The sequence below is a fragment of the Asterias rubens genome, chromosome 12 (assembly GCF_902459465.1).
Source record: "Asterias rubens chromosome 12, eAstRub1.3, whole genome shotgun sequence".
NCBI lineage: Eukaryota > Metazoa > Echinodermata > Asteroidea > Forcipulatida > Asteriidae > Asterias > Asterias rubens.
Genome location: NC_047073.1, coordinates 3,161,362 through 3,175,361, shown reverse-complemented (window position 1 = coordinate 3,175,361; position 14,000 = coordinate 3,161,362). Strand labels below are relative to the sequence as shown.

General features: G+C 37.6%; 1 protein-coding gene across 2 annotated transcripts in view; it reads left to right on the top strand.

Moving 5' to 3' along the window:
* Positions 1–14,000, top strand: part of LOC117297347 (dynein heavy chain 2, axonemal-like) — an 85,598-nt gene that overhangs the window by 53,456 nt on the left and 18,142 nt on the right. Inside the window, exons 56-68 of one of the 2 annotated variants that reach the window (XM_033780326.1) lie at positions 776–892; positions 1,922–2,063; positions 2,746–3,032; positions 3,442–3,606; positions 4,462–4,587; positions 5,156–5,304; positions 6,158–6,375; positions 7,470–7,752; positions 8,854–8,998; positions 9,817–10,016; positions 11,302–11,428; positions 11,980–12,065; positions 13,053–13,055. In XM_033780326.1, coding sequence (XP_033636217.1) covers positions 776–892; positions 1,922–2,063; positions 2,746–3,032; positions 3,442–3,606; positions 4,462–4,587; positions 5,156–5,304; positions 6,158–6,375; positions 7,470–7,752; positions 8,854–8,998; positions 9,817–10,016; positions 11,302–11,428; positions 11,980–12,065; positions 13,053–13,055 — 2,048 coding nt within the window. The remainder of the gene's footprint in view (positions 1–775; positions 893–1,921; positions 2,064–2,745; positions 3,033–3,441; positions 3,607–4,461; positions 4,588–5,155; positions 5,305–6,157; positions 6,376–7,469; positions 7,753–8,853; positions 8,999–9,816; positions 10,017–11,301; positions 11,429–11,979; positions 12,066–13,052; positions 13,056–14,000) is intronic. The other variant, XM_033780327.1, reaches the window with a different exon arrangement.

Genomic DNA, 14,000 nt, shown 5'->3' with positions numbered 1-14,000 from the left:
TAATGGGAAAGGGAACTGGTTAAGACATAGAATGCTCGAATAGAAATTGAATGATTCGTGTTATTCTTGAAAGATGATCTGCATTGATCTTTGAGTTTCAATCTAAATTAAAAGATCCATGCACAATATATAATGAAATATAATGAGTAGTTTTCTCGTTAAGAAGACAAAGGATATGTTTTAATTTTGCTTTAGTCCGTGTATGTATGTCTTTCAGTGTTATGATGTCATTCAGAAAGTACACTTATAAAGTCTTTAATTTGTTGTCAAGGAGCTTGTCCTAATCTTCAGGTATACTTAAATAATTCTGCAAATCACAATTCCTATGCAGCATACAACCAGGGCCCAATTTCATGGCTCTGCTTACCGTAAGCACAGAATCGGCGCTTAAATAATTCTGCAAATCTCAATTCCTATGCAGCATACAACCAGGGCCCAATTTCATGGCTCTGCTTACCGTAAGCACAGAATCGGCACTTATGGAAGCAGGGAATGCTGTGCTTACGGCAAGCGTATTTCACGGGTTAGCGGCGAATTTTTGCTTCTGCGCGTGCTTACTCCCCGTTACTAGGCATTATACGCTTACAAGGCTAGCGCAGAAATTCGGCGCTTGCACATAAGAGGGGAATGGTGATCGTAAGCGCAGAATTCGGCGGTAAGCAGAGCCATTAAATTGGGCCCTGAAGCAAGACAATTCTCCCATGAAATTTGACTTTGCATGTCTTGCTTGTATTCCATTGTTAAAGCATGTTATTACAAAAATGTTTATACTTAGAGTGTTCAAGCTCGAAGTGAAAAGATTGGTGAAGAAGAGGTGCGATGTCAAGCCATGGCTGACGCAGCCCAGCAGGACCTCGCAGAAGCATTGCCAGCTTTGGAGGAAGCTGTCAAGGTACTTATCATCTCACATGTTGACACATACATTGTGGATTTTCACTTGGCAATCATTTGGATGATCTTTGAAGTTACGAAATCCCTTTTGATACAACCAGAAACACGCCTGAGTAGTTGAACATTCATGTATAAGCACATCTCTGCAAATAAGAGCTGTTACCAAAAGTCACTGTACCCTAAAACACTTACTGCCTGGAACTTACTACCCGAGTCGATCCGCGGTGCACCAACTCTGCAAAACTTCAAGGATCTCGTACTTAAAATTGAGTTGGCTGATCTATATAAATGTAACAAAAATGAATGTGTACCGCCTCCTTGCATCGTGCGTTCTGTGCGGGATAGCTACACCAGGCGTTTGTACAGTAGCTAACAGATACAGATGCAGACCTTTACCACTTGATTTGTTTTACTACCCTCTTTTGTGTAATCGATGATTCAAGAATAGAGATAAAAGCTTAATGGAAGAACATTTGTTAAAAATACAAATAGAAGTCGGATGACTTTTTAAATTAATGAAGAATTGATATGAAGGTATACTTTCCCTTTTTGGAGGGATAGAAGTGAGTGTAGTCCCTGTGGTGGTTTGAAAGCATTTAAAAGCAGGTTCTCCACTGAATATTGTAGTGTGCTCTCAAGTTGGTTCAACGAATCTCCAATGAAAAAGGAATAATTATAATAATAATAAGACATTTGTAAAGCGCCTAATGCAAAAAGCCTCTAAGCGCGTAAAGAGAACAATAAAATAAACAATGAGAGACAGATACAAATAAGCAAATTACAAATAAGCAGCTTTAAACAAATGAGTTTTTCAACAGGGACTTAAAACATTGTAAAGAATTAGCTCGGCGAATATGCACAGGAAGACTATTCCAAAGAAACGGTGCGGCGTAAGAAAAAGATCTGTGGCCGTAAAATAATGATGAAAGAAGCTCTAGTAGCAGAAAGCAATGACTGCTGAGATGAACGTAAGAGTCCGAGTAGGGGAATCCATGCTTAGTGTTATATGTTTTGATTATTAACTTTTCAGGCTTTAGAGTCGCTGAACAAGAAAGACATCGGTGAGATCAAGTCTTATGGCCGTCCTCCAGCTTTAGTTGAGAAGGTGATGGAAGCTGTTATGATTTTGAAAGGATGTGAACCTACATGGGCTGAGGCTAAGAGACAACTAGGTAACGCTTGTCACCAGTACCTGGACACTTTCTTCATAACTTTGTCTCAGTTGTGTCTCATTCTTTAATCAAAGCTTCAATAAAATCAGACTCTCTTGCTTATTCCTGTGAAACAAACCATTGCCTTAATGTGTTTTTTTTTTAACTTGGATAGTCCTGATATTGATGTAATGTGCTGACCACTCATCAATTGTTAATCAAGAAGATTTTGTGTTAAGTCTAATCAAAGTTGCTGTGAAATTTAAAGATAATAATATTAATAATATTTGAGTTTGTATAGCACTTTTTCACTCCTGAATGGGTGTCTCAAAGCGCTTCAAATTATTACCCCTGGTCACTAGGCCTTAATTCGATCCTTAAACCATCTCAGCTCCCTGGAGTATACAGCCTCGTGCAACAAATGCGCTACTCGGCTAAATCAATCACAAGAACCATCTCTGCCCTCACAGGTACCCATTTACACCTGGGTGGAGAGAAGCAATAATAGTTAAGTGTCTTGCTCAGGGACACAAGTGTCACGACCGGGATTCGAACCCACACTCTGCTGAACAGAATCAGCAGAGCTTGAATTCGATGCTCTTAACCGCTCGGCCACAACACCCCAGATGACTTCATACAATTTTAAATTAGTGCTATACACAATTGTTTTGTGATCCTACGTTCTCTTAATTTTTAATTTTAGGTAATCAGAACTTCATCAAAGATTTAATAGAGTTTGACAAGGACAACATGTCTGATCGTGTCTTAAAGCGTATTGGCCAGTACTGTGCTCAACCTGACTTCCAACCTGACATCATTGGACGAGTCTCAGCTGCTGCACGGTCCCTTTGTCTTTGGGTACGAGCCATGGATGTGTACGGTCGTATCTTTAGAGTGGTTGAACCCAAGAAGCAGCGCTTGAATAATGCTACGTCTATGTTGGCTGAGAAGCAAGCTATTCTTGCTGATGCCAAGGCAAAACTTAAAGAGGTATGTAGTATAGCAAAATAACTTATGTTTTTAAATTTCTATTAGTATAATTACAAGAAGAAGAAGAATTTACATTAAAGGGAAGGTACACTATTGGTTATTGTCACAGACCAGTCTTCTCACTTGGTGTATCTCAACACATGCATAAAATAACCAATCTGTGAAAATTTGAGTTCAATCGGTCGTCGAAGTTGCGAGATAATAATGATTGAAAAAAAAAAACACTCTTGTCACACGAAGTTGTGTGCTTTATGACTCAAATCCATGTGTCTTTAAGTTTTATGTTTTCTTGTAATGGTTTTCATTTTGCTGTTAAGCGCTTTGAGGAATGCCAATCCATATTGCGCTATATACTGATATAAATACTGTTTTATTATTATTATTTTTATTATTATTTTCCTTTTCCAAGGTGACAGATAGAATGGAAATGCTAAAGAAGCAGTATGATGAAAAATTGGCTGAGAAGGAACAGCTGCGTATTAAGGCAGAGCAGATGGAAATAAAATTAGAGCGAGCTGGAAAGCTGGTGTCTGGTTTGGCTGGTGAACGAGATCGATGGGAGGAAAATGTCAAAGTGAGTCAAAAGTAGATCATAAGATTCTGTTAAGGAAAGTACAGCGTCTACTTCACTCATACATTACCTGTAGAGTTTATAGGCCGGCAGGCATTAATGCTGAGACTTTTACCACACAGCCCCCTGGCGCCCCCCACATTGCCCTGAGGCATTCCCACCTCATGACCTTCCTCTTCTCTTTTATTCATACAGAACTATCAATGTACATGAATTTCATCCCTAAAACTATTTTAATGAGTAATTAATTCCTAAACAAAAACATGTAGGTCACTTTGTGAAAATGAAAATATGAGTTTTCCCTGCAGAGCGCTGTGTACAAACCAATGTGTAATAGAGACTTATCAAGATAGGTCATTTTGTGAAAAAACTACGCTTCAAGTTAGGTTACTTTGTGAAATGCAAATTCTCACGCGCGCCTGAAATGCGCTCTATTGCACATACATTGTTGAAGTGGCGTATCGAGATAGGTCACTTTGTGAAAAGACAAAATGGCAAGTCTAGTGATATGACGTGTTCAATCATAAGTGTAAATTATGAAAATATTACGTATAAGGCACTGAAACTTGCACAAAATGTTAACTGAAATGAGTACATGTACATGTATGTCAATAATTCGGTAAAACCAAAAATATTTGCAAAAATACACAACAAGTGTTTTGAGTCAGTAAGGTCTGTTCTTGGTACGAGCATGGAGGAAGGAAGAGAAGGAGCTCGTACAAACTTACAAAAACATTGTACTATGGATACTCTTCTACAATTGCATGTACATGCACTAGTTAAGAAATGGCAATTAACACTTTATAGTACCTACTCAACAAGTTTAAGTCTTTGATGAAATGTTTTGATATTGAATAGGAATTGGAGGAGAACATGGTGTTCTTAGTTGGGGACTGTTTGGTTGCTGCAGCCTTCCTCTCATACACAGGGCCATTCTTATCGGAGTATCGAGATCATCTGGTCAAGGAAGTATGGCTCAAAGAGGTAGGTTCTTCTTTATCAATTCTCACATCTCTGTTTTTGATGTGTTTTCATATATAATGCATTTAACCACACAGTGTAAATAAAACATTGCCTAAAAAAGAGTTTTCTTCCGACCCCAATGGATCTTAACTCTGCAGTTTTTAACAGAAGTTTGTCACAATCCCTGCACTTTGTCACAAGAAATTCTTAGCTTACATTCTGTAAGCAGACCTTTTTTCCAACCTTTTAAACAAGAGTATCACTTTTGAAAGAAGTTAAGATCTAGCAGAACACTTTGAAATTGCTCTTGTAACCTCTTGACGTAAATTCTCTTCATACACTACAGCATATTTCAGAACAAGTGAAAATGTTGGTGAAATGTTGCAAAAGTTCTGAATCCCTAATAACGGATTGTTATTCCTAACGGATTGTGAATCCCTAATAACGGATTGTGAATCCCTAATAAAGGGATAGGATTAATCCTAGCGTTTCGTTAAATCGGCAGCAGGCCTCTTCCCAGATTATTATTTTTACATTTCTTCTATTGATAAAATATAATAAATAACTTTCTTTGCCGTTTCTTTGTCAGGTTCGTAAGTTAAGCGTACCATGCAGTCCAGACTTCAACTTTGCAACCTTCTTGTCCAAACCAACTGCCGTACGCGATTGGAACATACAGGGACTGCCTACAGATTCCTTCTCTACAGAGAATGGTGTCATCGTGACAAGAGGGAGCAGGTAATTGGATTGTGTATTTCTAAGGGTGCAGTCGTTTAGCTTCCCTGGGTCGTCCCCGGTCTGCCCCCGGTATGTCAAATAGCTTTTGACGTCATTCCAGGGGCTCACCCAGGACAGCCCCCAGTGCCCTGCTTGTGGAGTGGGTCACTTGGGGGCTGGCCCCAGGTAAACGACGTCACTACGAGGGCGGTAAGTGGTCGTTCGTTTAGCTCTTGACAGGGGCTCACCCGAGTGGGCACCGCGGGTAGACCCAGGGAAGCTTAACGAACGCACCCTAAGTTACACTCTATTAATTGATTTCCTATTTAAAATAGACTTCGGAACTTGTAAATACAAAAGGGTAATTTTATACTATCACAACAGCTCTCCAATGTTTGTTACCAAGTCAGTTTTTAAGTTAATATTTTGTTTGAGTAATTACCAAACAAGTACCTTCCCTTTAATTGGTGGTTTGTTCATATGAATACTTACACATTTGTTTGTAGAGTGTCATGGCCGAGTGGTTAAGAGCATCGGATTCAAGTTCTGGTGCTGATTTACCGGAGTGTGGGTTCGAATCCCGGTCATGACACTTGTGTCCTTGAGCAAGATACTTTACTGTAATTGCTTCTTTTCACCCAGTGGTATAAATGGTTACCTGCGAGGGTAGAGGTTGATATTGTGTATGAAAAAGCCACAAGCGCCTTATAGGCAGCTCAGGGCTGTATACTCCCAAGGGAGCTGAGAAACATTACAGGGATATTATTGGCCCCATGACCAGGGCACTAATGTAAAGAGCACTGATACGGTTACTGTGAAATGCGCTATATAAGAATTTGTTATTATTATTGTTATGTTTGTCTATTTGGTTTAGATGGCCCTTAATGGTTGACCCTCAAGGCCAAGCCATTAAATGGATCAAGAACATGGAGGGAAAGCGCAACCTGAAAGTGATTGATCTTCAACAGCATGATTACTTACGTACTCTGGAAAACGCTATCCAGTATGGATTTCCTGTTTTACTACAGAATGTTCAAGAGGAACTCGATCCATCACTCTCTCCAATCCTCAATAAGTCGGTCATCAAAAGAGGTAAGTTACCAAATGTAACGCTAAAAATGGCTACCATTTTTTATGGTTCTTTAATTAGGGAATAACAGTGTTCGGACCCGGTCTTCACTGCGTGGTAATGACCGGGTTGGTGGCTGGCGCTGTTCCGGCTCGGTCCGTCAACAGCGCCAGCCACCAACCAAGGTCATTACCATGCAGTGAAGACCGGGTCCAAACACTGTTATTCCCATGAATAAATATCTTTTTAAATTGGTCGACCTTCTGGTACCAAGGCAGTAAATCAGTATTGCATGGCGACAAGCAAATGACACAATGTCGCTGTCGAGACCACTCGCTGATGTACGCTGAAAAGCCCTTTATACAAGTATCTCGACCCTGAAATTACAGTGTCACTGGACGGAGAGGAAAGGCCGGAGTGTAGGGAGCTGAATTTTGTTAGTCCTCATTGCCAAATTAAGTAGTGATTGTAAAATATGAGTGAAGTTTCAATGTGAGTGAAAAGTGTGAGTAAAAAGAACTTTTAAGATCCAACATGACGCTTGCCTGGCGCGTAACAGTGCACAGCGCCCTCGTGTGATAGTCAAAGTAAAGTAAACAAAAGTAATAGGGAATAATGAAAGTTTTAGTATACTATTAGTGTTTTGACCCATACACTGATGTTTATTAAGCATTGACACTCGGTACTTTCCCCAAGACCTGGGAAAAAAAAATTTACTTGTAGGCAAAATCTACTTGTAGGCAAATCGTTGCCATGCTATTGCAGGTGTCTAACAACTATACCACCGAGCTAGCCCAGTGGTTAGCAGGAGCTTCAATCCTTTTTTTTAGTTGTAGTCAGCAGGTAAGTGTTGGCTCCTTGGAATTGTTTTACAATGTAATAGAGCTATGAGTAAATATCACCTGAATTAATATAGATTTTTATATATTTTTTTGAATTGTCTTTTTAAATTGTTTTCTTCGGAAACCCTCTGTATTGTAATGTTGTATTTTGGAAATTGCTTTCTACCTTTGTATCTAGCGCTTTGAGGCCTTTTTGACAATTTGGCGCTTTATAAATATCTTTTTATTATTATTACTATTATTTATATATATTTTTTTTCTTCACATTAAAATAGGTGGTAGACTGATGATCAGACTTGGAGATAAAGAGTTAGAGTACAATCCAGACTTCAAGTTTTACATCACAACAAAACTAAGTAATCCACATTACACACCAGAGATTTCCACGAAGACTACAATAACCAACTTCGCTGTCAAAGAACAAGGTCTGGAAGCTCAGTTGCTTGGTATCGTGGTGAGGAAAGAACGGCCAGAGCTGGAAGAGCAAAAAGATGCGCTTGTCATGAACATTGCAGCAGGGAAAAAGAAACTTGTAGAATTGGAAGACGAGATTTTGAGGTAAGTGCAGTCTGAAAATTATTTGAAGCCATTGGACCCTTTCGGTTCAGGAAAAGAAGAAAAAAAAATTCACAGATTTACAAATAACTTGCAGGGTTTACAGAAGGCAATGGTGAAAGACTTCTCTTGAAATATTATTCCATGAAATGCTTTACTTTTTGTGAAAACAGCAAAACAATATAAATTCTCGTTAACGAGAATTACAGATATATTTTAAACACATGTCATGACACGGCGAAACGCGCGGAAACAAGGGTGGGTTTTTCCGTTGTTTTCTCCCGACTCCGATGACTGATTGAGCCTAAATTTTCACAGGTTTGTTATTTGATATAGAAGTTGTGGTACACAAAGTGTGGGCCTTGGACAACACTGTTTACCAAAAGGGTCCAATAGCTTTAAGAGCTGTACGTAGTTATTTCAAATGTGATCATAGTTTGTCCTGATGATTTTGTCCATCCTTTTATTTTTATATTATAAAAAAAATCAGCTACATAATGTTGAATGTTGATAATCAAGAAAATATATTGTAACAGGGGAGAAACACAATATCGCAGATGCCTTGCCCTTTGTGCCTTTTTGTTGTTGCGCAGACCAAAATGTAAGAAATACGAAGATGTGTAATTTTTATCTTAATTCCTATAAATAGCTAAGACTACATTAATATATTATGCTGTTTTAACAGAATTTTCACAACTACGAACATTAGTTGTCAGGGTGTATGTACTTTTTGTAGGACAAAAAACACAATGTCCACAGATTTACACTAAACTTACACAGTTTGAAGAAAATGATAGTAGAAAGCTTCCCTGAAAATATTACGTGCTGAGGTACTGTAGTTTTGGGAAAATGAGTAAAACAATGTAATAACAATAGTTTTGGTCTCATGAGACGAAAATTATTTTAAGCATTTACAAACGTATTTTCATGACATTGTTTTACTCATTTCTCAAAAACTACAGCACCTCAGCAAGTAATATTTGAAGGGAAGCTTTCCACTATCATTATCTTCAAACCCTGTAAGTTTAATGTAAATCTATGGACATTTTGAAAAAGTACCCAAGAAGCAATGTAACAAAGATGATGTCAATACTCCTTTATCAGGTTGTTGAATGAAGCTCAAGGGTCTCTTCTTGATGATGAACAGTTAGTCAATACCCTTCAAACATCAAAGAAAACATCGGAAGAGGTCGGTGAACAGCTCCAAGTCTCGGAGCAAACTGAAGCCAAGATTGATGCAGCTAGAGAGGTAAGCATTACCAATGAAGATTCCACATAATAAGTTCATAAAAATTCATCCACAAATTGTACACTTTTTACTAACGGTTTTGAGTTCAAAAGATGTAAATTTTGTTTGATGCTATTTTTCTTCAAAACAAGGAACTCCTCCTGCGAATAAGACACTTTTTTAGAGGATGAATTAAACCATAAAATCTTTGTTTAGTTGTTTTGTTTGCTTTACCAAGCTGTGAGTGTGGAAACACACGAGATAGACATTGTTTGTGCATGAAGTGAATATTTATACATGGAAAGTTGTGCTCAGAAGTGATTGAAGGTAATCACAACCTAATTTTGGTTTGAGGAGTAGCAGGCAGGGGTTGTTGTGGGCGCTTTTAGAACTAAAGGTTTAATTTGTACCTTAGTAAAATCTTGGTTTAAACCTCATTTGTTGTCTCCTGTAGCCAACTATCAGATGAAAACTTGCTTTTTTAGACCTACATGTAGCTCGTAGAAAAATAATAATAATAATAATAATAATAGTGGCAATTTATAATGCGCCATGTCTGTCTAAAAGACACTCCTGGCGCAGGAGAGATGCCGAAGCCAGAATGCAAAGAATATAGTTAAGCAAAAAAATAAGTTTTCAAATGGGTTTTGAAGCTGGAATATGTAGTGAGTACCGATAGGTTAAAAATACTTCTCCATGATACAAAGTTGCATAATAATAGACTTATGCAAAGTTACATGGTTTGCTTAGATAATCAGTTTATAGACTTTAGAATGAAAATGTGTTATTTTGCCGCCCTAAGTTCTCAAATAAGTTATATACCTTGTCTTATTCCAAAGGGTTATCGCCAATGTGCTCAACGAGCATCCATCCTCTTCTTTGTCTTAAACGACATGGGACGTATTGATCCAATGTATCAATTTTCTCTGGACTCCTACATCGAGCTTTTCAATACTTCTATTGACAAGAGTCAACGAAGCCCTCAGCTAGAAACAAGAATCTTGAATCTCAACGAGTACCACACTTATGCTGTGTATAGGTAAGCAATTTGAGCTTTATTGATCATTAAGCATTATTTGAGCATTAAGGACAAAGTATCTATTTGAAAGATCTCAGCTCAGTCGTTATATACAAGAATGACACTCATTAAGTAGTCAGTGTCAAAACTGGAACCTTCCTAATGTTGTTTGTAGTAAATGACCTTTGGACCCAGTCATTCACCAATTATAATTTAGGAAATAATTAATTTTAGTTTTGTATATCTTTAAAAAAATGTTAAAATGACTTTTTGGCTCAGCTAATCGTGCAAGATGGGGGATGTTACATTAAAAAAATTCAATTAGAATATTTTTAACATTATGAACTACAAAAGCCAACAAAGAAAACAAAAATACAGGAACTTCAATTAGCTTAATGCATCTGTTGTGGTTCAGGAGTTATATGAATGGCACAAAGATCGCAAATGTACACTGAAGTAAGTGCCAATCTTTGAGTTTCATCAGAATCGCAGATATAACAAATTGCATGGAGGTGTTCGGAATGAAAGGTGTGCAATTCCAATGCACTTATTATCAAGAAACAATTGGGTGGGGGGGGGGCTTAAAAGGAACTTGTTTTGGTGAGCTCCTGATAACACAAAATATTGCTCCCTTGCGTGCCATTAATTCTTATCAAATTGATCAATGAAAATGTTATAAACAAATCAACCCTCAGTTGTCACACAGAGATATAATTCATGTACCTAAAATGTTATTCATAAATACCTCCGACAGTTTCCCTATTCCATCACTAGGGTGTGTATAAAGCTTTGTTTATGACCAGTAAAAAGTGTTGAAGCATGGGCGTGACACGTGAGCTTGCACCTGTTCTTCTAAGACAGTTTCTTCATTCCTATTGGTCGAGAGCAACGGCTGAAACAGTTGTGCCACATCACGCACAGCATTCCCTTATAAGGAATTGTTTACCCCAGGGCGGCGGAAGGCTTTACCATTTCATAGCTGGAGGGGTGTTGTGTTGAAAGAAATCATTGAACAACTATAATTTTTGCATTTATTTTACTTTTTGACCAAAAAGTGTTGAAGTTTTTGACCGAAAAGGTATTTATGAATGGGAATCAAAGTGTGTTGAATCGGTTTTTAACTAGTGGTTTAAAACCGACCCGCCAAGGCCTGGTTCTTGATAATTTACCTCGACTTCGTCTCGGTAAAATTATCAAGAACCAGGCCTCGTTGGGATTTAACCACTAGTTGCACACATTGATTCCCTAATTAAAAAAAGCAAAGAGAGTTTGCCATTGACTTGTTAACACTTTACTTTATGTTTAGATTCACATGTCGAGGTCTGTTTGAGAAGCATAAGCTCCTCTTTTCCTTTCAAATGTGTACCAAAATTTTGGAAGCTGCCGGTAAACTGAACATGGATGAATACAACTTCTTTCTACGGGGTGGTGTGGTAAGTTTATCGTGTTTTCTTGTTTTTGCTGTTTTTGTTATATATTTTGTTTTCTCTCTTAGTTTGGTTGTTTTCGAGGCATTGCATGGTGAGGTATCAATGTATATTACACCATGTGTGTATCTACTTGCCAGGTAGAGTTGTTCTTAGAGAACTGTCTTGCTTTATTCTATTTCCGCGGAGTAGATAATCGGAGGTTCGGGAGACTTCTCAGTTCTGAAAAGAACTTTCCTTCCTGTTTAACTATTACCAGGGCGGATAGTATAGAAAATAGACTGGACTACTACTTTAGCTTATAGGATCGTAATTAACTGTACTGCCGCGGAGTCAGTTCTGAATTGGTCTCAACGTTTCGACTAGCATGCTCTAGTCGTCGTCAGGAGACTCCTGACCAGTTTTAGTTATTTGGGTGCTTAATAGTTGGACAATTGGTCTTGTTCTTGGAACTGCAAAAAATTACATAGATTGTACAAAAGGAAGTATCCTAGCCCAAAAATATGTTAGTACTGACAAATTGCGTAGTTATTTAAAATGATTTATTTTGTTTACAGGTTCTGGATCGTGAAGAACAAATGGATAACCCATGCTCTGGCTGGCTTGCTGATGCATCTTGGGATAACATTACTGAACTGGATAAGTAAGTTCATTTTACATTTTTGGGGTTTTTTTTTTGGGGGGGGGGTGGAGGTTTTGTGAATTTGTCTTGTCAGCGGCCATTATTTTAGGACATGAATTACAAAAGTTACTTTTATAGTAAAACTTGTTTACACTTGAACAGGTGCGTTTAAGATTTACTTTGATATACTTAGTATATTTTGTACTCTGTATTCTGCATTGAAAATGTCTGATATAGACTAGAAGCATACTTCAGGGGTCCCAAAAGATAATGAGGACATTGAGCTAGAAAAGGGAAAAAAGAATACGTCTAACATTGCCAGTCTGTCTAGTCTACTAACTGACTGTATGCCCACAGGTTATGTAAGGCTCACAAATTAGAAAAAAGAAAAGGTAACACTATCGATTTAAATATAAGAATCAACTTTAATAATACAAAATTGTTTTATTTATTTACGGGGATTTAAAAAAAATTATATAGCATGCGGACACGAGTCTAAGTTCCGGTGTCACGACCGTGGACCGCTGGGCTATGAGAGCATGATAAATATTTTGGTTATTAACACTTTATACAATGTTTCATACATGCAGTCGTCCGTGTACGTGCATACGTCAACAGAGCATTGGGGTGGGGGGTATGGTCTGCCGGCGAAATATCGTTTCATCATTTTACGACCGTTGTCACCAACTATAAACTGCTTTTTCAGCAAACCCTGTTTGTCAGCAAACCTTTTGTTTTACAAGCTCAATATAACGTGGAGGGAGGGGGGGGGGGCAAATCTACACTTTTCAAAAGTGGGGGGGGGGAATGGCTCCCCCTGTTCCGCCGCCAGTAGTCTGGACTATGTAGCTCAACAGAAGTATGTTCTTTCTACTGCAAATTATAGTTAAAGGCCTGACATTGTCACCCTAGAAATGTCTTGCTACAAGATTCAAATAAATACTAATACAACTGTTTAACTTTTCACTCATATTCTGCTTATTCCTTTATTTGCATCTGTACCTACAGCAAGTAAGTATAGTTTCATTGTAGAAGTTTTTAATCAGTTTCAGTTTATGTTGCACAGCATTTGGTCTGTTTGTGTTTGATTTGATTATTATTGCGATTGTTTTTACTTTCATTGCTTTAAATATTTTCAATGAGAAGTGTTTGAAACTGTCTCGATCCTGCATGTTTAAAACCTTTGTTTCACCACAACAGTTACGAAGAATGACTTCCGAATCACTCATGGCTAATTTAACCTGACACCTTTAGAGTTACAAAGTTATTTAAAAACATAAAAGTAAGTTAAAATGGCTTGTTTGTTTTTGGTTTTAACAGCTTGTGTTTGATTTGTTTATTTATTACCTACATGTGCGTTACACAAGTTGTCTTGAAATGCAGGGTGAAATAACCTTTTAAATTTCATGATGATGATTCCCTCCAGAGCGTATGTTATAGTATTGTCATATGTAAGGAGTCAAAGGTTTCGTGGATTAAATAGTACAGTTAGTTTGATTTATTTTTCTTGTTGTGATTATGGTTGTCTGAAATAATTATTTGGCAATTTTAATCTGAATGAAAGTTTGCGTTAATTTTGATTAACTCAATTTAGTTCCACTTGGTATATTTCCTTCTAAAATAATGCATTTACACATGCACAAAAAGTTTGCTTTTGGTTCTTATATGGAGTTTTGGAATCTGAATAAGTGTGTGTACATGTATAAACATGCACAGCCACAAATGAAACAAAGTGCTTTGCAGCTTTGTTTTTTTTTAAACATGATTACATAGGATGATGAAACTTTTCAGGTTAGTTGGATGACGTGTGATTATCGAATGCTAAATGGTGAGGTAAATGTTTTTTGTTTCCTTTAAATACCTTTTATGTTGTGTAGTATGTTTAATAATATTGTTTAATTGGCTTTAAAGTTTGAGCCTGTCACTGTTGCTGAGATCCAAAGGGTAATTATGAAA